Source organism: Rhamphochromis sp. 'chilingali' (genome assembly GCF_963969265.1).
Source record: "Rhamphochromis sp. 'chilingali' genome assembly, chromosome: 4".
Taxonomy (NCBI): domain Eukaryota; kingdom Metazoa; phylum Chordata; class Actinopteri; order Cichliformes; family Cichlidae; genus Rhamphochromis; species Rhamphochromis sp. 'chilingali'.
The window spans coordinates 2485301-2510009 of NC_137948.1; the positions used below are offsets into that span (position 1 = coordinate 2485301).

At 42.4% G+C, this 24709-nt stretch overlaps 1 protein-coding gene across 1 annotated transcript in view; it reads left to right on the top strand.

Moving 5' to 3' along the window:
• sorcs3a (sortilin related VPS10 domain containing receptor 3a) overlaps positions 1-24709 on the top strand; it is a 269454-nt gene that overhangs the window by 101520 nt on the left and 143225 nt on the right. Inside the window, exon 2 of the mRNA XM_080881313.1 lies at positions 4381-4448. Within this exon, the coding sequence (XP_080737439.1) occupies positions 4381-4448 (68 nt within the window). The remainder of the gene's footprint in view (positions 1-4380; positions 4449-24709) is intronic.

Genomic DNA, 24709 nt, shown 5'->3' on the forward strand with positions numbered 1-24709 from the left:
ACGAGGGGAGAGTGCACTTCAAATACAGACACCCTGTCAAACGTTTCTCAAGCCTGCTGCGGTTTTGTCCTTCCAATACACCCGGCGCCTCAACAAAGACCGTGAACGCTCGCGAGCAAGTGTGTAAATAAACAGTGACTGGTGTTTTTTGAAATCCACATGCTATTCTTATCCTGGGCTGAGGCTTAATGCATTAAACATTTTTTTTAACTCTCTTTAACGCTGGCTGAAAAGATGTTTTTGAGACACATAGCAAGATTTGCTTTAGAAATATTTGAAAGGACAAAAGTACTTTCTTTGTTTGTTTGTTTTTTCTGCCAGTTGTTCAATGTGAATTTCAAATTCAGACTGTCATGTGGTGATGAGACAACTCGTGTCTGTGTGTGTCACCCCCCCAAGCGGACACAGCCACACATCTCAGAAGCACAAAGCCCACAGAAGCACGAGCATGCAGAGATCTATGCATGTCTAGAGTGGGAAGCATGAGTGCTCTTCTAACAAAGATAATCATGTTAATGCACACAAAGACCAAGTTTTGCGATGTTGTGGAGCCGAATGGCAGGAATCCATCTTCTTCCTATGCAGCACTGGCCTCTCACTGGACTGCAATCTTGTTTGGCCTGAACTGTATGTTCGCATTGTTAGTAGGAGGACCCCTTGGGCATGTGGCACATCTTCACACAAGCTCCATCCAAGGACTCTGGTGAGCGACTGGCTCGTTCATAGGGCTTGTGGGGAGCGTGAGGCTCGGCCAGAGGTGGAAAGGTCCTTGAAGTCTGCGGGCCTCACGAGCTTCACGAACACAAGTACTACAGGAGGTCAGGGGAGCCAAGAAACTGGTTCTTTACTAAGTTCTGCTTATCTAGCCTCAATTGCTGACTTCTGTCAAAAGAGTCAAGGCCACACCTCCTTCACCCCCTCCCAGCCAAATGACTCAAGTCAGGCCTGTCAGGTTGCTTTAAACAAGCAGAAGCTTGTTGCAGGGAGGGGAATGCTAACAAGAGACATGGATGCTAATGAGAAGGAGCAATAGTCATTTAGTCAGAAGGAAAACAGTACAGCTACGAAAAACACGTGTGCTGACGGGTGAAAGTAGCATCTTATTATGTAAAAGGAGCTTGGCTCCCGGTGAGGTCGGGTCAAGTGTGTGATAAATCCAAGACAATTGCAGGAGCTCGCTCTCCTATGAAAGAAATCTTTTGACTGCGTTCTGTAACCCAGAGGTGAGCATAAGTAGAGGGACCAGATGGTTAAGTATAATGAACAGTGTTTTTTCCTCCTCTGACATTACAGCCCAGCTGTCCCTGAGCAACAGATTTACTCTAGCGTGGAGTATCACAGCTGACCACTGATCCTGTCACAGCAAACTAGTCCTTCATCTTGCGATGTGCTCTGAGGACTCGCACAGTGCTTATCATAGTGCCCTGCCTGCTGATTATCTCTCCAAAAGAGCCCAGACCAAAGCTGTGAACACAGAGACTGTTGGATCAGACTTTTCCACAGGGGCAAGAATGTCAGCGTGCTCCATCAAGTTTGAAGTTTGAAAGTGGCAAACACCGCTAATTATGCAAAGCACTACCTAGCAACATGCTAACACTTCCAGGGCCTTGTAGTCTTTTCCTAACCAGTGTTGCAGAGTATTCAAAATACCATAAATGTGTTTTTTTTTTTTACAGTATGTACCTTTTGAGGGAAGAAAGACCTTTCAGCAATCACCTCAGGGATGCTTCTTGTGTTAAAACTTATTGATTTTTGGGGTCATAAATGATGGGATCATAAGGCTTACAACTGGAGAATAGCTCTTTGAAAAGGAGGCCCTTTTAATCTCTGCATTAATTTTTCACCACAGGTGACAGCAGCTTAAGCTTGATAGGCTAGACAGTCTTCTCCTCTGCGACATCTCTAGGGATCCTGAGGTGTGCTCAACCCAGACAGGGCACATTATAACTGCGGCATGTAGTGGTTCTTCTCTGGGGTCTTCTGTCAGTTTGATTTCAAAATAATATCTTTCACAGTGATAACATTCTCTTGTTTGATATCATTAAAAAAGCTAAAGCTACTTAAATCTGCATCTTTTTCTTTGAATGTACTTGGAATTACAGTGGGGCAAAAAAGTATTTAGTCAGCCACCGATTGTGCAAGTTCCCCCACCTAAAATGATGACAGAGGTCAGTAATTTGCACCAGAGGTACACTTCAACTGTGAGAGACAGAATGTGAAAGAAAAATCCATGAATCCACATGGTAGGATTTGTAAAGAATTTATTCGTAAATCAGGGTGGAAAATAAGTATTTGGTCAATAACAAAAATACAACTCAATACTTTGTAACATAACCTTTGTTGGCAATAACAGAGGTCCAACGTTTACTATAGGTCTTTACCAGGTTTGCACACACAGTAGCTGGTATTTTGGCCCATTCCTCCATGCAGATCTTCTCGAGAGCAGTGATGTTTTGGGGCTGTCGCCGAGCAACACGGACTTTCAACTCCCGCCACAGATTTTCTATGGGGTTGAGGTCTGGAGACTGGCTAGGCCACTCCAGGACTTTCAAATGCTTCTTACGGAGCCACTCCTTTGTTGCCCGGGCGGTGTGTTTCGGATCATTGTCATGTTGGAAGACCCAGCCTCGTTTCATCTTCAAAGTTCTCACTGATGGAAGGAGGTTTTGGCTCAAAATCTCACGATACATGGCCCCATTCATTCTGTCCTTAACACGGATCAGTCGTCCTGTCCCCTTGGCAGAAAAACAGCCCCATAGCATGATGTTTCCACCCCCATGCTTCACAGTAGGTATGGTGTTCTTGGGATGCAACTCAGTATTCTTCTTCCTCCAAACACGACGAGTTGAGTTTATACCAAAAAGTTCTACTTTGGTTTCATCTGACCACATGACATTCTCCCAATCCTCTGCTGTATCATCCATGTGCTCTCTGGCAAACTTCAGACGGGCCTGGACATGCACTGGCTTCAGCAGCAGAACACGTCTGGCACTGCGGGATTTGATTCCCTGCCGTTGTAGTGTGTTACTGATGGTGACCTTTGTTACTTTGGTCCCAGCTCTCTGCAGGTCATTCACCAGGTCCCCCCGTGTGGTTCTGGGATCTTTGCTCACCGTTCTCATGATCATTTTGACTCCACGGGATGAGATCTTGCGTGGAGCCCCAGATCGAGGGAGATTATCAGTGGTCTTGTATGTCTTCCATTTTCTGATGATTGCTCCCACAGTTGATTTTTTCACACCAAGCTGCTTGCCTATTGTAGATTCACTCTTCCCAGTCTGGTGCAGGTCTACAATACTTTTCCTGGTGTCCTTCGAAAGCTCTTTGGTCTTGGCCATGGCGGAGTTTGGAGTCTGACTGTTTGAGGCTGTGGACAGGTGTCTTTTATACAGATGATGAGTTCAAACAGGTGCCATTCATACAGGTAACGAGTGGGGGACAGAAAAGCTTCTTACAGAAGACGTTACAGGTCTGTGAGAGCCAGAGATTTTCCATGTTTGAGGTGACCAAATACTTATTTTCCACCCTAATTTACGAATAAATTCTTTACAAATCCTACCATGTGGATTCATGGATTGTTTTTTCACATTCTGTCTCTCACAGTTGAAGTGTACCTCTGGTGCAAATTACTGACCTCTGTCATCATTTTAAGTGGGGGAACTTGCACAATCAGTGGCTGACTAAATACTTTTTTGCCCCACTGTATATCAGTAACTACTGACGTAACTAACAACTCTTATAAATGAAACAACTCCAAGCTACAGTGACTTTAATAGCATTGTGATTCATTTTATTTGCATACAATCACTGTGTTTGCAATCAGCAGAGCATTCTGAACAAACTGATGTGTGTCAACACTGGACTTGGAGTGTCCAAGGATCCATCAGCAAAAACTGAATTCAGTAAAAACTCACAGGCAATTGGGGCGACCGTGGCTCAAGGGGTTGGGAAGCGTATCTGTAACTGGAAGGTCGCCAGTTCGATCCCCGGGCTCTCTGTCCTGGTCATTGTGTCCTTGGGCAAGACACTTTACCCTACTGCCTATTGGTGTTGGCCAGAGGGGCCGATGGCGCGATATGGCAGCCTCGTTTCTGTCAGCATCTGTGGCTACAACCGTAGCTTGCCTCCACCAGTGTGTGAATGCGAGAGTGAATGAATAGTGGTATTGTAAAGCGCTTTGGGTGCCTTGAAAAGCGCTATATAAATCCAATCCATTATTATTATTATTATTATTATTATTAGTGCTCTGCCTCTTAAGCCATCCTAAATCTGGGATGCTGTATTCATGCATTAGTCGCCATTCTGCTACAGTAAAGAATTCATTAATCGCTTTGTCCGCCTCATAAAAAGATTCTAACAATTACATTCCCTCTTTTTCAGGTGATCCTGATCCTAACCAAGCTGTACGATTTTCATATCGGCAGCGTCACTGAGAGCACACTTTGGAGGTGAGTACAAGAGACTTTATCTATAAAATATTTACAAGTAGATGATAGAGCAGGCCGATATGACCGAAAATATTTATCATGATATACATTTGAAAATTTGCGATAACAATATAACTGACGATATAACTGACACGAGACAAAATACTTTACAACTCCACAACTTTATTAGTGCAAAAAAAAAAAGAAAACACATGAATGTATTTTCACTTAAACAAGCAGCTGTTTTTTTATGTGCATTAAAGTTATATAAAAATGTAACAGTGCAAATTCCTCGCTGACAGTTTAACCAAAAGGCATTTCCAGTGGAAACTGGCCGACATATCCTCAGCATAACCATGTATAACATCCACAAAACTTAAAAAGAGGTTATACACACACAATACGGTAACATTATGTTGAAGCACAGTACCTATCACTCCGCGAGGCTCCGCCTACGATAGCCGTAATGCTCCGACAATCCATCAAGCGGTGCGGCTTCGTAGCTTAGCAAAGCCGTACTGAAACATTTGACAGATTTTCGAGCGCCGTGTACATAAAATCGTTTCGAGGTCAGTAAACACAACCAGAGTTCAGACATAAGGCACACGGGATTATAAGGGGCTCTGTGGATTTTCAGAAAAATCAAAGGATGATTTTAAGTGTGCCGTATTTTCCAAACAATACGGTAATAACGACGGCCCGCTAGCATGCTCTACCAAAAATAGTGCTTTGTTGTGTATCTGACGGACGAAAGCTAAACCAGTTCCACACCAGTGAAGCTGCAGCATTTTTACAAACCAGTTCTGGTTCATCTGTTTCATTCAACGATCCGCTCTCGCTCTTCTCATTCTCCGTTGCCGCCATGATTTTTTCCGCCATGTGCGTATGAAAACAAAGGCATGCGCGTTTGACCCATATTCTATCGCGATATTTTATTTTCTTATCGTTGCCCAACATTATACCGGTATTACCGTGAACAGTATGATATGGCCCAGCCCTAGTAGATGGTTTGAAAGCTGTGGTGTGGAGTCGAAATAGCTCTGTGATGATGTTTTTGGCTATTTGATAGTTTAATATAAGCAGCAGGCAGCTAATCTGAGAAAACACAATTTGTGTTAAAATCACAACACAAACGTTTCTCCGTTCTGGCCCTTTAGTTGTGCCCTTTTACAGTGGGGCAAAAAAGTATTTAGTCAGCCACCGATTGTGCAAGTTCCCCCACCTAAAATGATGACAGAGGTCAGTAATTTGCACCAGAGGTACACTTCAACTGTGAGAGACAGAATGTGAAAGAAAAATCCATGAATCCACATGGTAGGATTTGTAAAGAATTTATCCGTAAATCAGGGTGGAAAATAAGTATTTGGTCAATAACAAAAATACAACTCAATACTTTGTAACATAACCTTTGTTGGCAATAACAGAGGTCAAACGTTTACTATAGGTCTTTACCAGGTTTGCACACACAGTAGCTGGTATTTTGGCCCATTCCTCCATGCAGATCTTCTCGAGAGCAGTGATGTTTTGGGGCTGTCGCCGAGCAACACGGACTTTCAACTCCCGCCACAGATTTTCTATGGGGTTGAGGTCTGGAGACTGGCTAGGCCACTCCAGGACTTTCAAATGCTTCTTACGGAGCCACTCCTTTGTTGCCCGGGCGGTGTGTTTCGGATCATTGTCATGTTGGAAGACCCAGCCTCGTTTCATCTTCAAAGTTCTCACTGATGGAAGGAGGTTTTGGCTCAAAATCTCACGATACATGGCCCCATTCATTCTGTCCTTAACACGGATCAGCCGTCCTGTCCCCTTGGCAGAAAAACAGCCCCATAGCATGATGTTTCCACCCCCATGCTTCACAGTAGGTATGGTGTTCTTGGGATGCAACTCAGTATTCTTCCTCCTCCAAACACGACGAGTTGAGTTTATACCAAAAAGTTCTACTTTGGTTTCATCTGACCACATGACATTCTCCCAATCCTCTGCTGTATCATCCATGTGCTCGCTGGCAAACTTCAGACGGGCCTGGACATGCACTGGCTTCAGCAGCGGAACACGTCTGGCACTGCGGGATTTGATTCCCTGCCGTTGTAGTGTGTTACTGATGGTGACCTTTGTTACTTTGGTCCCAGCTCTCTGCAGGTCATTCACCAGGTCCCCCCGTGTGGTTCTGGGATCTTTGCTCACCGTTCTCATGATCATTTTGACCCCACGGGATGAGATCTTGCGTGGAGCCCCAGATCGAGGGAGATTATCAGTGGTCTTGTATGTCTTCCATTTTCTGATGATTGCTCCCACAGTTGATTTTTTCACACCAAGCTGCTTGCCTATTGTAGATTCACTCTTCCCAGTCTGGTGCAGGTCTACAATACTTTTCCTGGTGTCCTTCGAAAGCTCTTTGGTCTTGGCCATGGCGGCGTTTGGAGTCTGACTGTTTGAGGCTGTGGACAGGTGTCTTTTATACAGATGATGAGTTCAAACAGGTGCCATTCATACAGGTAACGAGTGGGGGACAGAAAAGCTTCTTACAGAAGACGTTACAGGTCTTTGAGAGCCAGAGATTTTCCTTGTTTGAGGTGACCGAATACTTATTTTCCACCCTAATTTACGAATAAATTCTTTACAAATCCTACCATGTGGATTCATTGACTTTTTTTTCACATTCTGTGTCTCACAGTTGAAGTGTACCTCTGGTGCAAATTACTGACCTCTGTCATCATTTTAAGTGGGGGAACTTGCACAATCGGTGGCTGACTAAATACTTTTTTGCCCCACTGTACACCTTTGAACCATCAGTGTCACATTTCCCACCCATCTGCGATCCGTCTGTCCTGTCCTCACCTGCTCCTCTGCTGCTGTGAACACACTGTTCTAGTGTCGTGCACAGTCATACGGGGCACTCAGTTGGAGAAGGTTGTTTGCCATGCTCTTGTTCTGAAATATTATCTGATGTACTCAGCTTCTTCACCCCGACTGGGAATAAAATAAACACGCATACACACAAACTCGTGAGACAAGAGCGCTTGTAAAAAGGAAAAATACACTGAAAAAAGGATGGCTTACACATCCCTCATGAGCTGAAACTACATGTAGGCTATTTTCAAATCTGGATTGTCATGACGTGTCACATTTTTCAGGAAAACAATGTAAAGGTCCTCTCAGGTAGGTGACCTCGCCAGTTCTGTCAAACTTTCTGCAGATGCCAAATAGGTGTCATAAGAGGAACCGTGTCTGTGGTTTGGAAAACACAGGTGGGACTCCTGGGGATTATTTCTACCACCTGTAGCAATGACTTAACAAAGCAGAACTAACTGTCCCAATTTGCTGATTTTTTTAAACTTGATGTTATCACTGGGTTTTACCAGACTTGATTAAAGCATTCAGGAAACGGACGTATCAAAAAACACACATGTCCAGATGGCTTCCAGCACAGCTGCTATTTTTAGATCGGTCCGTTGAAATCCCTTCCTGACCTCTTGCACTGTGAACTCTATAATTTCACCACAAACAGCAAACTGGTGCAGAGACCAAACATTAACTTGTGTTTCCAACTGGCCTGAGGTTCTGCACTGTAAATGGAGCTCCCCCGGAGACTGTCAGTGCAGGATGCTACTGTAATATCCTGAGGGGGGTTCAGCAAAACCTGAATGCCTGAAAATAAATAAATCTGAAATGATTTCCACATTTTCTGGGATTCCACCATTTCCCTTGTCCGCTTCCTTAAAATGAAAATGAAGTTGAAACGATCACACTGGAGGTGATCCAGTTCCCATTACAGAGGCACAAGTGCAGGGGAACATGGAGCTCTAAAAATGGCAGCCATGCTGAAAGCTGTCCAGAGGTGGATGAGAAAATAACCTTGAGCGGGACATTAACCAAATTTAAAGCATTTACATTTTTTCTTTTTTTAATTTTTATAGGCAAACTGTTTGATCCTGTGTGTGTGTGTGGGGGGGAGTCTAATGCACTAAGGGGAACTGAAAACAAGACTCAGAGATGCTAAGTGCTCACTTGGCACATCACACGAGTAACATTTTCTAGGTTTGGGTTTGCTTGCATGTTTTGTGGCCTGCTGCACATGCTCAGTAGTGTTTGCCACAGGTTCATACTACGGCCATACACTTTATATTGTGAAGATGTCATAGAAATGACTTTTGTTGGTACTGAAGAGGTCTTACAGGATGTGTAAGCTCCATGGATTTAGAAAAATGTATGAGCTGTCCCAGTTTGCACTTTAATAGATGCCTCTCTTGTGATTGGCTGTGAGACATATGCATTTTGTTTGTGTAATTTTCAGCACACATTCCTAAATTATAGGCTGGATGCTGACATGAAGTCTATCAAAACTGGGAGACTTGTAGCTCGGCAATGACGTGAAGGTGGTAGGATTTAGCTAACGGTATTTTTGCATGTCATTTTATTCTGCGGTAAAAGTGGAACGCCCTAATGGCTGCCTTCACATCGACTGCAAAATAAACCGTTCCAAATGAAAAGTTGTTTGTTCAGAACTCTGAGACATTCAGCTTTCTTCTTCAGCTCAGATTTGCGTTTTGACTCGCCCGTCTCAGCAGAGAGACTGTGCTGAACTTGAGTTCAAACCACAGCAGCTTCGCCTGAAGAGAAACCAGCGATATTCCATCTGTATGCATTTTTCTTTCTTCACAGATTTCAGAGAGGACAGTCCTTTAGAGCTGAAAACATTTACACTTCTGAAGTTTGCTTACTCTGTCCAGCTTGAAGTGGTAGTTTGGCTGATAAGTGATGTCTGTGAAGGTTCTCAGTCATCCAGGTCATCGTCATCACTCATCGCTGATAAGTGATGACAAAATGACTGCTACTCATTTCTGACATTTAGACACATTCTGTATAATTTGGATCCTGAGGCAAAACGGAGCAGTGGTTTGGTGTTTGAATAAGTGCAAAGAAAAAGTAGTCCCTTGATATCCTGCGGCAAGCTCGACCACAGAGGCTCTGGCTGCAGATGCTATCGTGTTATCATATGCTACTTACATAATAAAATGATAGTTTTGTGATAAGACCCTACTGTCTGCTGTAGAAGTATAAAACTCCAGTTACATTTTCTTCTGTTTAGTTCTGTACGAAAGCATTGGGGAAAAGGGGACACTGCATTATGTACATAAGGTACAACTTCCTATAGTCTTCATTGCATAAACATCCCCAAACATATGCCCTGTAATAACAGCCACAGATGGCAGAGAGCGAACATAATCTAACCATAGAAGAAGTAAAAAACTGCCATTCCAGCTTAGAGGACACGAGCTTGAATGCTTGTGATTTTTACCGACACCATCTTGGTGCCTTAAAATCAGACCTGACAAGAAAGCGGTGGATCTGACTGAGAAAGTGAGGCCTCGTGCAACCTCCTGCAGTTGTGATTTGTCAGTCACAAGCCAGAAGAGTGTTTACTGAGGCATCACAACAAGCGAGGAGTAGACGTCCAGCAGCGTGGGCATCAGGACTATCGTCCTTTGTTAACCAGCCAATTTCTGCACACGCGGTGACTGAACTAATACAAACCTTGACACCACTGTAGTTAATAGTTGAATTCTATAGGTGAAGATTTATTCAGGTAAAACAACATGAACAAGAAAAGCGTTTGGAGATCAGCATTAATGTCCCCTCACATACCTACAAGCAGTCAGCAGCTAAGAGGAAGCTGAAGAAAGGTACTTCTCGAATCGCTCAACGATGAGAAATCTGCCTGTTTTGTGTCAGCCCACACCCATGATGGGCCTTTCTTGTGCCAGCTAATTGAGATCCCAGCTCTGATATAGTTTGAAGAGGAGTAGCCACGGAGAATGTTTATCACTTTACGGGAAGATGTCCGAAACGGCAAGACTAACGCTGTCTTTTTGCAAAGGTCAAGGCACTGCCAACACCTCAAAGTATCGCCTAGTCAGTCTGTCAATTTTAATGAACACCCTGACCTTAAACAATGAAAGCTGATCACTCTGTCTCTGCATAATTTTCAAAGCAGCCTTCATATGTGCGTGGCGGAGGGGAAAGAAATGAAGGCGAGCTGTTCGCTGTTGACAATAAATCAACTCAGCAAAACAGTTCTTCAAAGTTTTTCAGCCTCTCTCATCTGGTCTCTGGGGTTTTGTCCCTCAGTGGATGAGAATTTATCAAATATGACAAGCCCTGTACTCATTTGCAGGTATTCAGACATGGGTAAATTAACGCCAACAACAAAGTCATATTGTATTTCCCTCCTATCGCCATTTGAATTTGACATTTCCTATACTTGTACTTTTTGCAAAACAAGCCTATACAGCAGTTGTTTTCTCTGAACTATGCAGTGAGTTTACTGAAGTTGTGCACACGGTGTGGTTCTGAATTACTGAGCTGGAAAGCTTCAGGATGAGCTGATGTTAATCTCTTTTTGTGCCACTGCAAAACACAGTGAAAAAGTCAAGTTTTATGTTGTGCTCAAAGCAGCTCCGACTCGTATATTGTTGTAAATATAAATTAAGGTTTAAGATGTTTAGCGCAAATTACATCCAGTGGACAAAGTATACTTTTAATCATTTCAGCTGACCTCACTCGTGACAGAGTGCCAACTGAGCTGTTACAAGCACTCATTTACTTCCTGGTTCAAAGTCAGCTGCTGTGATTTACTGAGCTGCACACAGGATAAAAGTTTTAAAACGTGTACTTATGTAACAAATACTGTGCATGTGCATAAAAATGAAAAGAGAATATAAATCACATTATTACATAAGCATTAATGCTTACTTACACTTGAGGGTCAGACCAGCTGAGTGAATCAGCTGACCAAATTAATGGTTGCTTACCTGATTAGTGAAGACCTATTATGAATCTTCAGCCGGCCATCTTGGTGTCTTGAATACAGACGCAACGAGGGAGGGTCAACTCTTCCCCCACAGACCTTTGTACCACTAACAGAGGCATCGCCCCCTGCTGGTCATTAGAAAGACTGCAGCCTTTTCACAGTAGCTTCACTTGTCACTCCCAGAAACGTTGCCATATGCACAAAAGTCCTGGGCTACACCTCCACCACATCACTTTGAATTCAGCTGTTTTCATTCCCGTTGTCACACGTGTATAAAAATAAGCACCTAGCCATGCAGCCAGACTTTACGAACATTTGTGAATCTAAATTTCTACAGAGCGATATCGATTCATTAAATTATTTCAACAACCACCAAACAGCTAAAACAGAACATGAGAGCAGGGAAATGGATTCCACCCAAAGACGTAAACACAAAGCACGAACCCGATGCATCAGAATCTGTGAGATGTCGGCTTTCTCACCCGGCGAGTACACGGACACGCAGTCGGTGCTTAAAGCCGACAGCTCACAGATTCTGAAGCTACATGTTTTGTCTCTCTCCAACCAAAATTCACTGAAGCAGCAGCAAAAGAAGATTCAAACTATGCTTCACAATTGATAAACATTGTCATTAATTCCCTCTTATTTTTGCTGTTTTGCTTTCACCACAATAAAAATGACACTTCCTGCACAGCTCTCTCTCTCTCTCTCTGTATTTTTAAGAACTGTTTCCCATCTCAAATCTGTTTTCTGCATCATTCATTCGCTTTTTACGCTCCAGTCTATCATTGTGTACAGTGCTGTCGACCGCTGTTCTTTTTTACAAGAAATTGTAACTTTTTAAAATGATGCCAAATTGTATAACGCAGGTGTTAAGATTAGCACAAAAACTGTGTGCTGGGAGCTTCACGGCATGACTTTTTCAGCTAATGTAGGAGTAATGGGATGGCTGTTCAGTGTTTTTGTACATCTCGGGTACCTCTGCGTACTTTTTAAAGTGTCGTTTTGGCTGACAGGTTACCTTCACTTTCTAAATGGGGAGTTTAAGTTAAGATCAGATGACTGGAGATTTTACATGCACCTATTCACAAACTGCATGAGGTCTTAAACTGCATTATTCCTACTTTTATAAATCGCTGATTACAGTTGAGCTCACAATTTTGAGCTGGATAGGCACAAACAATGATGAATGGTTGATTGCAGCTGCTAATATCATCAGGAGTTTGTACTGTGGGGTGTCTATTAGCCATATCTATGGGCCTAATTATAACTGACAAAGGTCATTCAGTGGGATGATTCAAACATTCAAAGAGGCTACAGTTTCTAAATGACAATTCAGAAAAAGAACACAACGCAGCTCCACTTCTAAAATTGAGATGCCAGTAACACTTGTATTAAAGATAATTATTTATGTGGATAACGAGTGGGCCTGCATGTTGACTGATAAGGGTGACAAATTAATTTTATGACAGCTAGATATGCAGCTTTGAGGCTGTGATTGGACTCTGTCTGTCAAATGTTTAAAAATGATGTCACTGAAAATCCACACGCACAACTGGCGTTATCATTTGTGCTTCTAGGAGCTTTTTCTGTACGTTTGACAACGTAGTGTTGTGGATGGCCTTAATACTTTTAACTGCCTCACTTTGTCTACAATGAAAATACCTCCCGGCTCAACAATTATTATGTTATCTCTGTGGTCTGAGGTAGTTCAATCAATATCTGTGAAAATGAACAACTTTCTCCCAATAGACCTCTAAATGATAACACCATACCACCAATAAACACGTAGCGACTATCTGACTTTTGTCATTTCATCCTCGGGGGAACAATGCTGTAGTCAGTTCTATTTCATTAGGGAAATTTTCACACCAAACGATGAGGCGTTTGAGTCTAATTATTTTGATTTAATTGGTCTTATTCATGCCTTCAGCAAATTAACGCTGATCTGATAAAACAAAAAAAGAGGCATTCTCTTCTCTCTTTTTTTTTTTTGGTCCCCTATTAACATCCTGATTACAGTTGTAATGATGTTTGGTGTGAAGAAATGTTCATTATGTGAATAACTGCCTGAAATTAGTGTCACTGAAAATGACAGTGATTATGAAATATTAGGCAAAAGTTAGATGGTGGGTGTGTGTATGTGTATCACTAGTTGCTTTGCAACGTGGAACACAAAGGTCTAAAGGGGGGCGTCACTAATTTAACAAAAGGTCAGAAATAGTCATGAGAGTAAAGTGTCAAACCCCGTCGTGCTGATAAGAGGAAGCTAGGAATGGTTGTAGAGGAAATATAGGATGGTGTTTGAGCCAAACAGTCGAGTTATATCAACCTCTGTTGCTTCAGTTTGACCTGTCTCTGGTGACTCACATGTACCATGTAAGCGGAAGAACTACTGTAAATCAGTGTAACACCCTTTTAAAAACACGTGCTGGTATAGGATGACTTTGCATCGACATACTGGGGAACATTGGACCTGCACAGGAAACGATGGTTTCTCCAATCCTCAGTGTTTTTGATCTCACCATTTATGTTGATACATCTTGGGTTGTAGCGGTAAATTCCTGTGAAATTAAAAACTAAATGAAATGATTTCCACTCATAATCTGGAAATAGTGGAAAGGGACCGGAAATATTTTCCACCTGTGGTGTGGAAAGCGTTATTGGCGGGGATCCCCTTGTGAAACTACAGGAGACCATCAGAAAGATGAAGAGGGAGAGAGAGATGAGTCTGCATTATCAGTCCCTGGCTACAGACTCCGCCTCTCCCACTGTGCCAAGATGGGGTCACCTGGGGTTGAAGAGTGACATCCTCTCAAATTGCATCATTTTGCTGAGCATGCTCATGGGCTATGTGATATTTCACAGGTCAGTGCCTATAATAAGGGCCTGGCTCTCTCAGAGAGACCCACCTGATGTCTGTGACCTTTTGCAATTGGACTTGGTATTTCCCTCAAAACCTCAGCAGCCAGGGCTCACCAGAACATTTCAGAAGCAATTCCTTGAAAACTGAGCGGATCAAAGTGTTACAGCTACTGTAGGATCTACTAAAACTGAAGAAAAGACTGCCCAGTATGATGGATGAACAACTGCATGCGGTAAATAAAGGATAGTTCAAGCTGGACTGATCCAAGTATTCTGTGGGATGAATAAGGCCATTCCATTTTAAGCCAATCAAATCTGTCAAACCTTTTTAGAGTTAGCTGCGTTTTTGTACAATAGCTTTGGTATATTTTACAAAACCTGAAAAAAGGACATTTTTAAACTATGAAAATGTTCGAGTAATAAGACAAAAATATGTTTTCTCAGCATTTTTGAGCTGTCATAACTTAAGCACACGATACAATCATAAGAGATTTTCAAGGCTGGACAAACACATTTAATCTCTGTTAAACCGACAAACATACCAGTTTGCATCAGCTAAACTTAATATAAGAAGCAAGAAAATCTGTGTTTCAAACATTCATTTTTTTTGTTTTAACGATGCCTATAGGCAATAAATGTTACACCTTTTGAATCATGTTTATTTCCCCTTAAATGCTGCCACATTTGCAAGGAAAACGTGTCTCTGGGTTGAGCAGCATGGGTGGTACCCATGAAAAACTCTGCCAACGCTGCTACTGACTCTTCTTGGAGCTTCTGATTGGCCATCAGGTGCCTGATTGATGCCTAGTTAGCAGCACTTGTGAGCACGGAGCCTGCTGCAGTGGTCAACTGGTGTCTGCTCCATGCATGCCATGTTTGAATAGGGCCACAGGACAACTTCAAGCTGCTGTTCTGCAAACCCAAGGTGTTAACCTCAATCCTGGGATCAAAAACTTAGGTGTGCAGTTTGTGCCAGTGACCACCACAACTATTGGCTGATTTGCAACAAATGCTGGTTGACGCTATCCCACAGCAGCTGTTGTGGCTGTGCGTGCTACTGAGGCCTTCTTTTAAGGCCTCTGTTAACTGTTAACTGTTAAATTGTAAATACGTCTTGTTTCTTCAGACTTCAATCATCCAGTACAATCAAAGACACCAAACTAGAATCAGCAGAATAAAATGTTTTGCACTTTCATGGGTCCAGCTCACATACTCAGCTGCTCAATCTACAAACACACTGTAGGCCACATTTAAACTGTGCCACATGCATGCATTACAAGAGGATATGTGTTTATTGAAGTGCTGTCAAAATTAACAGCATCACGGTAAAAGCAATTAAAATTTTTAACACAATTAACACATCTGGAGTGCAGAATGACTCAAAATCCCTGAAATGTTTCTGTCAACTCATTTTGGGCAGTTTGTCCAAGTAGAGTTACCTTCGCACATGCGCAAACGGGCAGTAGATCTGGTAGTGACGGGCAGCTGAACCAATCAACTCAATTTGGAAGATGATAAACCAACATCGGCCCCCTCGATGGGAAATTTGAGTATTAAAAAAATAACAAGACGGAACAGTCGACCAACAAAGTATTATGCACATTGTGCAAGAATGATCTTTCTTTTCACCGCAGGACTTCCAGCTTAAAATATCTCATTGACACAAAGCATACGTTAGTCGGGGATGCTGCTCGGACTTTGGCTAACGCGTCACCCAGCTTGCCACAAACCACTCACGGAGCGTCGGGGACTCAGTAAACATTTGTCCCCTCTCTCTCTGTCACTCTTGGGGAGGCACTTCAAGTGCTTGAGATGAGGAACCAAAGCCGTGTAAAGCACATGTTCTCAACGATATTAACAGGTCTGCTGTTTGTAATTCCACTTGGCAATTGTGTCAGTCAGTTTTTTGTTAACATGAATGTTCAATAAACATGTTAAGTGCGTATATTTTCCCTTTTTTTCAGAGTCTGTTTGCTCATGCAAAAAGAAATGTAATTAATATCGATAAAAAATGAATGATATTTAATCGTGATTAATCAAAATTAATCCACAGTAACCCTGTGATGAATCCGATTGCGATTAATTACAGAAAACTGAGATGAATTAGTTTTTTTTAATCTATTGACAGCGCTAGTTTATTAGTATCACCATCTAAACCCCAAATCTTTTGTTTGGCACAATATTTTCTATAACCAACTTTGAGCATTAAAATCATGGGATATATTAGAGTTTCAATAGCCAGACTTCCCCAGTGTTATTGTAGGTGATGTAACGTAACATAAATGGGTTTGATCAAAACAAGTTGTAGCATATGACAGCTCTCACCCTTGACTGGGCCCATTAGTAATGATAATAATCACCAATTTTAACCCTTAACAATATTCACAAGGATTAGATAAAGTTAGGAAAAGCCTTTGTATTTATTGCTGATTGCAGTTATTTAAAGAATAAAAGTGCATTGGTTTTATCCTGGTTGATAGGTTGTTCACATGCTGCTTGTATTCAGTGTTTTCCGTGTTAGCATGCAATCCATGCAGCTACAAAGATCACAAATGTCTATCAAAAGCCCAGCACACACAACAGGCTATTTGTCAGACTGAACTAGTTAGACTGGTTCTTTCAAAAGGAGCTGTCAACCTGGAGTGAACGCAAGCCAACAGTTTAGCATATCATACAATTATGGAATTTATGGGAAGAACTGGAAGCAGCCCAAAAGCCCGCTGTGTGATGTGTGTTATTAAAGAGGTCATTTATTCTGCTCTTTTCTCACAATATTTAAATGTTCCTTTTTAATTACATACTCTTGGGCCTTTTCTTCACATCCTGAAGCATGCACTCGTTTGCTTCCTGTCATAACAGCAAATGGTGGATTTCATTATGAAGCTTTGCTTTGGATGCAATGGGGAATTTCGTAATTGTTATTCAAGTGCATTGGCCATCCCTCTGAGATTTGAGACGGTTCCCTTTTTGTTTTAAGTAATTTAATTTGTAATTGTAATTATTATGATGCAGGACCCATGTTTCTGTCTTTCCTGCAGCTTCATGCAGAGGAGGAAGTGGATACTCCTCAAATGCACGACAAACAGTCCGGCGTTTGTCGGCAGCAGCGGGTAGCCTCGCAGCTTTCACTACAGCGCTTATGCGAAATGACACAAATATTTCCACGGAGGACAACATTATGACATCATTCGCCCACAGCAACACGCTGGACTGTGCTGGCGTGCTGTAGCTGGTGGTCCGGGTGCTGTAGTGAAATACACGTTTTGTTTTGCGCTGCTGGCACTCGCACAGGGGCCGGTTGTATGGTCAGTGGCGAGGCCGGCCACGGGCTCAGATCCTTTGAGATTACGGATGGGCTGCTGCCAATGCTGAGAGACGCTGCCAGGACTGCTCACTGTGTGTGCAAACAGCACACGAGTTTATGCAGCACCCAGGAAAAGTTGATGCTTGGAGGAAAGTTTATTATTCATTTCTACCTCTTTCTTACTTAACTTGGTAAAACTTCACTTTCACACGTCTGAGTTATAAGTTCCACACGATTGGCTCCGGAGCTGCTTATCAGAAAGAAGAAAGGTAGCAGATAAAGGCACCGCAGAGTCGTGAGGGATAGCTCCCACTCACCTTCTAGGAGAGCATCTTTCCCCCCATTTCTCATTGGAAAAGGAAACACAACTTGTATTTACCCCTGCGCTGCCACAACAGGATGCACGCCGGCAAATGAGCACGCGATCAAACAAAAAGAGCGTGCTCACACTTCTTACAGCCCTGCCTGGCTTTTATCAATTCTACTTCACCAAGTCTCCACCAGAGAAACAGCTGGTGTTCTGCTAAACACTTGTATCTGTGAGTCGTTCATCCCCGCCGAGCAACTTCTACACTGACAGAAAAGGAGGGAATGATTTAATATTGGATTCTGCATACGCAGTACATGATGAGCATATTTCCAAAGGAGTTATGGCAGATATAAATCAAAAGTTTGTTTGCAACCCTCATCCGTTATGTTGAAAAAGGAGCCGGGGATGCTCATGCAGGCTGTGGAATACATATTAAAATGGAGAAATATTTCTATCCTCGGCACTTATATATTCAAAAGAAAGTGCTGTCCCTTTATTTTTAGAGCATCTCAGTACATTTGCAGACAGATCATTACGCTACCTCCGACTGCCATGGGATAGATGTGTTTGTGGAAGTGATGCCTGAAAGCACACCTGACCCCCATGTCTGTTCCCCGGGTCTCTAACAATATGCCTGTGGGTGTGCAGAGCGGGGAAAAAAGCGAATAAAATAGGACAGAATATGAATTTACTTTAGGTCTACTGTTTGCTGGGCTAAACAGCAGTTTTAATTTTAAGTGTAATTTGTTTTCTAGCATTTTTGTTTGCTGTTAGCATCAGTCATTAAGTATGCATGCAAACATTTTATTAACCCATTAAAATTAGAAACTTCTGGGAAAATCTTTTTAAAATCTATCATATGCAACATAATGAAAGCTACTATTTTAGGAGGTATTTTGCTGTATTAATTAAAGTTTTCAGTATGCAACATCAATTTAGCTAAAATATAAATCCTACTGATTTATCATAGATTACCTCGTTAGAGATAGAAATGAACCTTCCTAAACTTTTTCCCCCATTGATTCTGTTCATCTTACCAGTTCAGGCTCAGAAGTGGGATGGACCCTATCCCAGGGCAAGAGGCAGGGTACACCCTGAACAGGTCACTAGCCTGTAAAATAGAGACACAGACTACCTTTCATACCTGTGGGCAATTCAGTGAATGTATTTGGTGATTAGACTCCTATGAGCCATCATGGCAGAACTGAATTCCAGCAATGATGGGATTTAAGACACGACACCACAGAGTCTAGACCCTGGTGGTGGTAAAGATGAAGACTAAGGCTGAGGTGTCTGAGGTGGAGATGGGGAGCAGGTGGGTTGGATGAAAGAGAGTGTGAAAAGCCGATTTAAACCACGCAAAGCTGAGACTGATTCGCTCAATGAAGGTGTGAGAGAAGATGATTGGACTACAGTATTGAGACTGACTGCGTGGGAAAGTGGCAGCAAAACACCATGAAACAAGTGAGAGCCTAAAATTAGAGAATGCATTTGAAGCACTTTATTTTTGTATGTGCAGCATTTTTACTGAGATACTTGAACGAGGACAACTTTTAGCCAATCAGTAATCCAGATTTGCACCACAAACCTCTGAAGTTTTCGCTGTCTAAACTTCAAACATCAGCATGTCATCTGACACGTTATACAGGTAGGTTTCCTTTCTCACAACAACAAGAAGAAGAGAAAGTGTAGTCAGTTGAATCTGATCGGCTCCATGTTGGATTTATGGAGCTTTGAGCTTCACAGACACTGCTATGGATGCATTAATAATGCACTGAAAGTACTTACATGTTGTATGCATCCAGTCTGTCACTTAAGCTTTTAAAATCTTCAGGTTTTCTTTTGGAAGCAGAAAAATGTTTCTTGAAACTCACATGTTTCATGAGCATTTTCACTTGAGAGTTTCGCTTCTTGTAGACACGTAGCCTCACTCCTGCTTCCTGACCCCAACATGTCAGTTATCATCTCTCACAGCCCCCCAGAGACACAGTTGAACCAACCTACCGGCCACTGTGGTGTGCTGCTGCTCTCTAACAACGCAAACTGTATAACTATAAACTGGCCATCCAATTGCTGTTTTCCAGGCTCTCTCTTTCCATTAATAATGAATAGAAGTCATTTCTCTCTTGTGCTTGCTCTGGCAGCATTGCAGGGTTGAAAAATACTCCCCCCCTCCTAATCCTGCACTCTGACTTTAAATCACACACAGTAGAGTTGTGAGCGAAGCTGATTTTTGGATCATCTCAGAGCAAACAGAGAAGTGCAAAAAGGGGTTGGCTAAGGTAATCTAAACCATGAGACAGAACAGGTGGATGTCAAAAGCACAGTTATCCTTTGTAACCCAAAGTCCTTCTGGAGCTCATGAAAAAGTCAGCATGTCTGGGAGGAGATTTTAAAATTTTTATACTTTATTTAAAGATTTATTCTGGAAAAAGCATTCTAGAGCGGGGCGAGCGGGGAAGGGGATGAATCAGAGGTACTTCCCTACCCGCTGTCGGGCCTGGATGAAGAACACGACCTGTGAGTGCGATACATAACTAACGTTGTCACCGAGAGTGATCTTTGAATGTCGGCACTTCTGTCCCACTCCGGATGTTCCTTTAAGGTATTTTCTCAACACTGAATTTGTTCGGCGTGTTGCAGTGCAGTGATGCGGGCAGGGCTACATTTGGTAAGGCCTGATGTCAGCGAGGATTCTGTGAAGATTTTTTTTGCCATTTTTTCCTCAGCTTTTCTCCACTTTTTCCTTTACTCTTTGTTTCCACATATCACACTCCAGCACATGGTTGTTATGTGAAATCTTTTGTTTATATACTGCAGGATCGCCGCCGACTTTCGCAGCACTGTATTAACAGCAGCATGAATTCTAGGGCGGTCTGCAGGCACATTTCCTGTTTTCTGTTTGTTTCACACATGGCTTGTTTTTGTATTTTCTTTTCGACATCACCCACTAACGCAGACACATACATAAACACACACAGAACGGGCGCACGTATAAACTGGTACGGACATGAATGCAATCGTTAATCTGTTGAAGGGCAGATAGACTTTGGTGTACAGTGCTCGGTCTTTTGAGGTACCATTATTTTTGCCACGCTTCATTGTCCTCTGCTCTCACGTGTGTTTCACTGACAACTCGCGCAGAAACACCTGCAACTACAGTATCTTCCGATCTCAACGTGGCAATTCTCCAAAGTCATTTTCAATTATGCTTCAGTGGATTTCGCATTAAAGGAGAGAGTGCAGCCGTTGCCTTAGGTGAAAACATGGAAAGAAGCGAGCATTTGTGTGCGCGTGCCATGTTTTCAGCGTGAATGTGTGTGTGTGTGGAAGTTTGCACAAGAGTGTAGCTCGGGGTGAGTGTATATTCCATAGATAAACTCCTTGACAACTTGTACATTATGACTCTCCTCGCTGAGATATGCTTTGCTGATGGAAGCAGTGATTAAAAACTGCTGGATGCTTGCTGCCTCTGCACAAGACGTGCTGCAATACACTCTTCATTCTTTATTCTCTTTTAGAGCTCGTGTAATATCACCGTTTTTATTCACCGGGCACGTAGCAAAAATAAGAATGACTTTATTTCTTCTTCCGTGTCTTGACTTCAAACAGTGTTTGTTGATGGAATCCAGTGGAAAGTTTTACGTTGATTTCATTTATTATACAGTTCAAACTTTATCCCCCACAGTGTTGTGTTATTTGCAGGTAAACACCATCCTGTGCTTAAAGCACAACTTTTTCTTCCATCTGTAAATGTGGGCTCAGATCTATATTTCAAGGTCTAACTGGGTATCTCTATATAATCCATTTATGTGATGCAGCTTTTTTTTTCCTACTTGGAAATATAATACTTCATCTCCTCACCCTACACTGAAATTATTTAAAATAAACAAACTTTAAGTATGGTTGTATTAAATGATCAGAGTTCACAGTCTACTTAAACCTTCTTTTTTGGACTCTGACTTTCGGTTTCGTGCCAAACCTGGTGGCAATTTGTAAAAACTAACTGGAGTATGAGAGCTGAAAGAGCACCATAATTTCTAGGCATTGTCTGATTCTTATATAAGCAAAACTTGTGACAGAATCAGAATGATTTGAAAAAGATGATGTCAAAACATTTAAAATGCATCTATGTGAAGGTTCTCAGTCATCCAGGTCATCGTAGTCAAAGGAGCTTGCAAAGAAAAGCGTCTGGACTTCTTTAAGTTGCTTGAAGACGTTTCACCTCTCATCCGAGAAGCTTCTTCAGTTCTAAGGTCAAATGGTGGAGAGTCCCAGATATAAGCCTAGTGGGAGTATCCCCCCACAGAGGGACAAAAGGACCCCCTGATGATCCTCTAATCGCCTGAGCCAAGGTGTGAAACTGGGCGTGGGTCACAATCAGGCAGAGTTTCGGGTGAGTTCATTGTGAAACCTGGCCCCACCTTATCATGCGAATTCCTGAGGGCAGATGGCCCAGGATGTGAGTGGGCGTTAAGGCGTCTGGGAAGGGATCTCAAAACTGGATTATAGATGGCAGAGAGTTGGTGTCGTAAACCACCGCCTCTGTTCAAAGATGGTCGCTCACAGTGGACATAGATGCTTCTTTCACTCCTCTTTCAAACCATCTGTCCTCTCTGTCCAAAATGTGAACATTGGCATCCTCGAAAGAGTGACCTTTGACCTTTAGATGCAGATGGACTGCTGAGTCTTGTCCTGTGGAGGTGGCTCTTCTGTGTTGTGCCATGCGCTTGTGAAGTGGCTGTTTGGTCTCTCCAATGTAGAGGTCTGGGCATTCCTCACTGCACTGTACAGCAAACACCACATTGTTAAGTCTGTGTTTTGGCGTTTTGTCTTTCGGGTGAACCAGTTTGTGTCTGAGCGTGTTGCTTGGTCTGAAATGCACCGGGATGTCATGCTTGGAGAAAACTCTCCTGAGTTTTTCTGATACACCGGCTACATAGGGGATGACAGTGTTGCTGCGTCTGTCCTCCTTATCCTCCCTCGCTGGTGTCTGGTCTTCTTTTCTGTGCCTCTTTGCTGACTTTAAGAACGCCCATTTAGGATAGCCGCACGTTTTGAGTGCTTCCTTTACATGTGTGTTCCTGCTTTTTCCCTTCAGGCTTAGAGGGAACATGTTCTGCCCGGTGGTGTAGGGTCCTGATTACTCCAAGTTTGTGTTCCAGAGGGTGATGGGAGTCAAAGAGGAGGTACTGGTCCGTGTGTGTGTGGATACAATTTTATATAATCAATTTCAGGGCAGCATGGTGGTGCAGTGAAACTGTGGTTAGCACTGTTGCCTCACAGCAAGAAGGTCTTGGTTCAAAGCTGCCATTTGGCCGGGCTAGGGTTAGCCCAGGGTTTACCCCCCCGCTCTTTGACAGCTGGGAGGCTCCATCTCAACCCTGATGTGGATGACTGGATGAATGGTATATGTAATTATATACATATGTGACACCATGATTACATTCAGTATCAAAATTATTTTGCAGATTGTCTTGATGCATGCTCAATCACACCGAAAGGTTCATCTGGATGTTTTCAGAGGGAGAAACGTTTCGACACTCGTCCAAGTGACTTCTTCAGTCTCAGCTGACTGCAGGTTTCCAACCTTATAAACAGTATTTTGCATAATAACTGAAACTAGCTCACTGAATGAACACTGGGCTTTGAGGTCATTTCCTTGATCTGATATGCAAATTCTCATGACCATTGATCAACAACCACTGATCAAAGACCACTGATCAATGGCCATGAGTACCATTCACAGAGAGTTGAGGGAATGGCTGCAATCACAGCATTGTAAGATGGTGACAGATGTACCCTTAGGCCCCTCCTCGATTCAGAGATGGTCTTTCCCTTTTCACATAAATGGCCTCCTTGACTCTGCACTCAAACCAGCGTTCCTTGCTGTCCAGGATGTTACATCCTCATCCTTGGAAGAGTGTCCACTGGCCTGTAGGTGTAAATAGACTGGTCTTTAAGGTTGGGGAAACCTGCAGTCAGAATCAACCTTTTGGGATATATTTCCTTTGCTGACTTTACAATGTTTGTTTTTTGTTGACATTTTCAGAAATGTAGAAACATAATTGTATGTCTTTTGGTTAAGACACAGTGGTGTGGAGTGGGGCAGGATAATAGAAAAACATTAAATATGCACCAGCAAAAAGCCATTATACAAGCTGCAGCTTCTGTTTCTGAAAAAAGAAACAAGTGGAAATATGATAAAAACTGCAGTTCCTTAAATGGTTGCTTGAGTCTGATTCCAAGAGTGAGTCAATCCCCTAGACCCCCATGTTAAAAGACCCACCTTTACAGCAACATGAAATATGTTTAGAGCTTGGTACAAAAATAGCTTTAGCCTCTCTAGCTAATTACTTCTTCATAACAACGTTGTAGTGGGTGTTTTTTTATTTTTTATTTTTTAAAAAGCTCATCCACTTTAGTTTTATTAAAGCTTAGAGTTGGATCCACATGAAATAAAAACAGCAGCTCACAAACTGCAGAACTTCCACCTTGGTACGTGGTAGTAACATTTCACACCTTCACCACAGTTAAACCATCAGTATAGTATCTGGAAAGGGCTGAAAAGATGTGAAACTATGTATAGATATGCAGTAGTGCCTAATCTGAGACACAAGCGATATAATACATTTGCACAGATACATCCCTCGGTGCAAACATCCAACATGGAGTATGAATAAAAACACATAACTAAATAAATTGCATGTGTTGTTAAGCAAACTAAATCTATATTCTATTTTTAAAAATCTGCTGATTCACAGACTCATTCCAATTAACTCTATGATACATCTCAACCTTCAGACTCTTGGTATGCAGCACCAATTATCACTGAATTACAGTTTTTCCCCCTGACTTTGTTCTCTTTTCCTTCCCTTGAGGATTACATATTTTTAGAACAACTTAATCTGAAATGGTTGGTGAGGGAGGCTGCTTTAAATGAAACCAACATGGCGAAGACAATTGTAGTTACCCTAACGCTGAAGTATGAC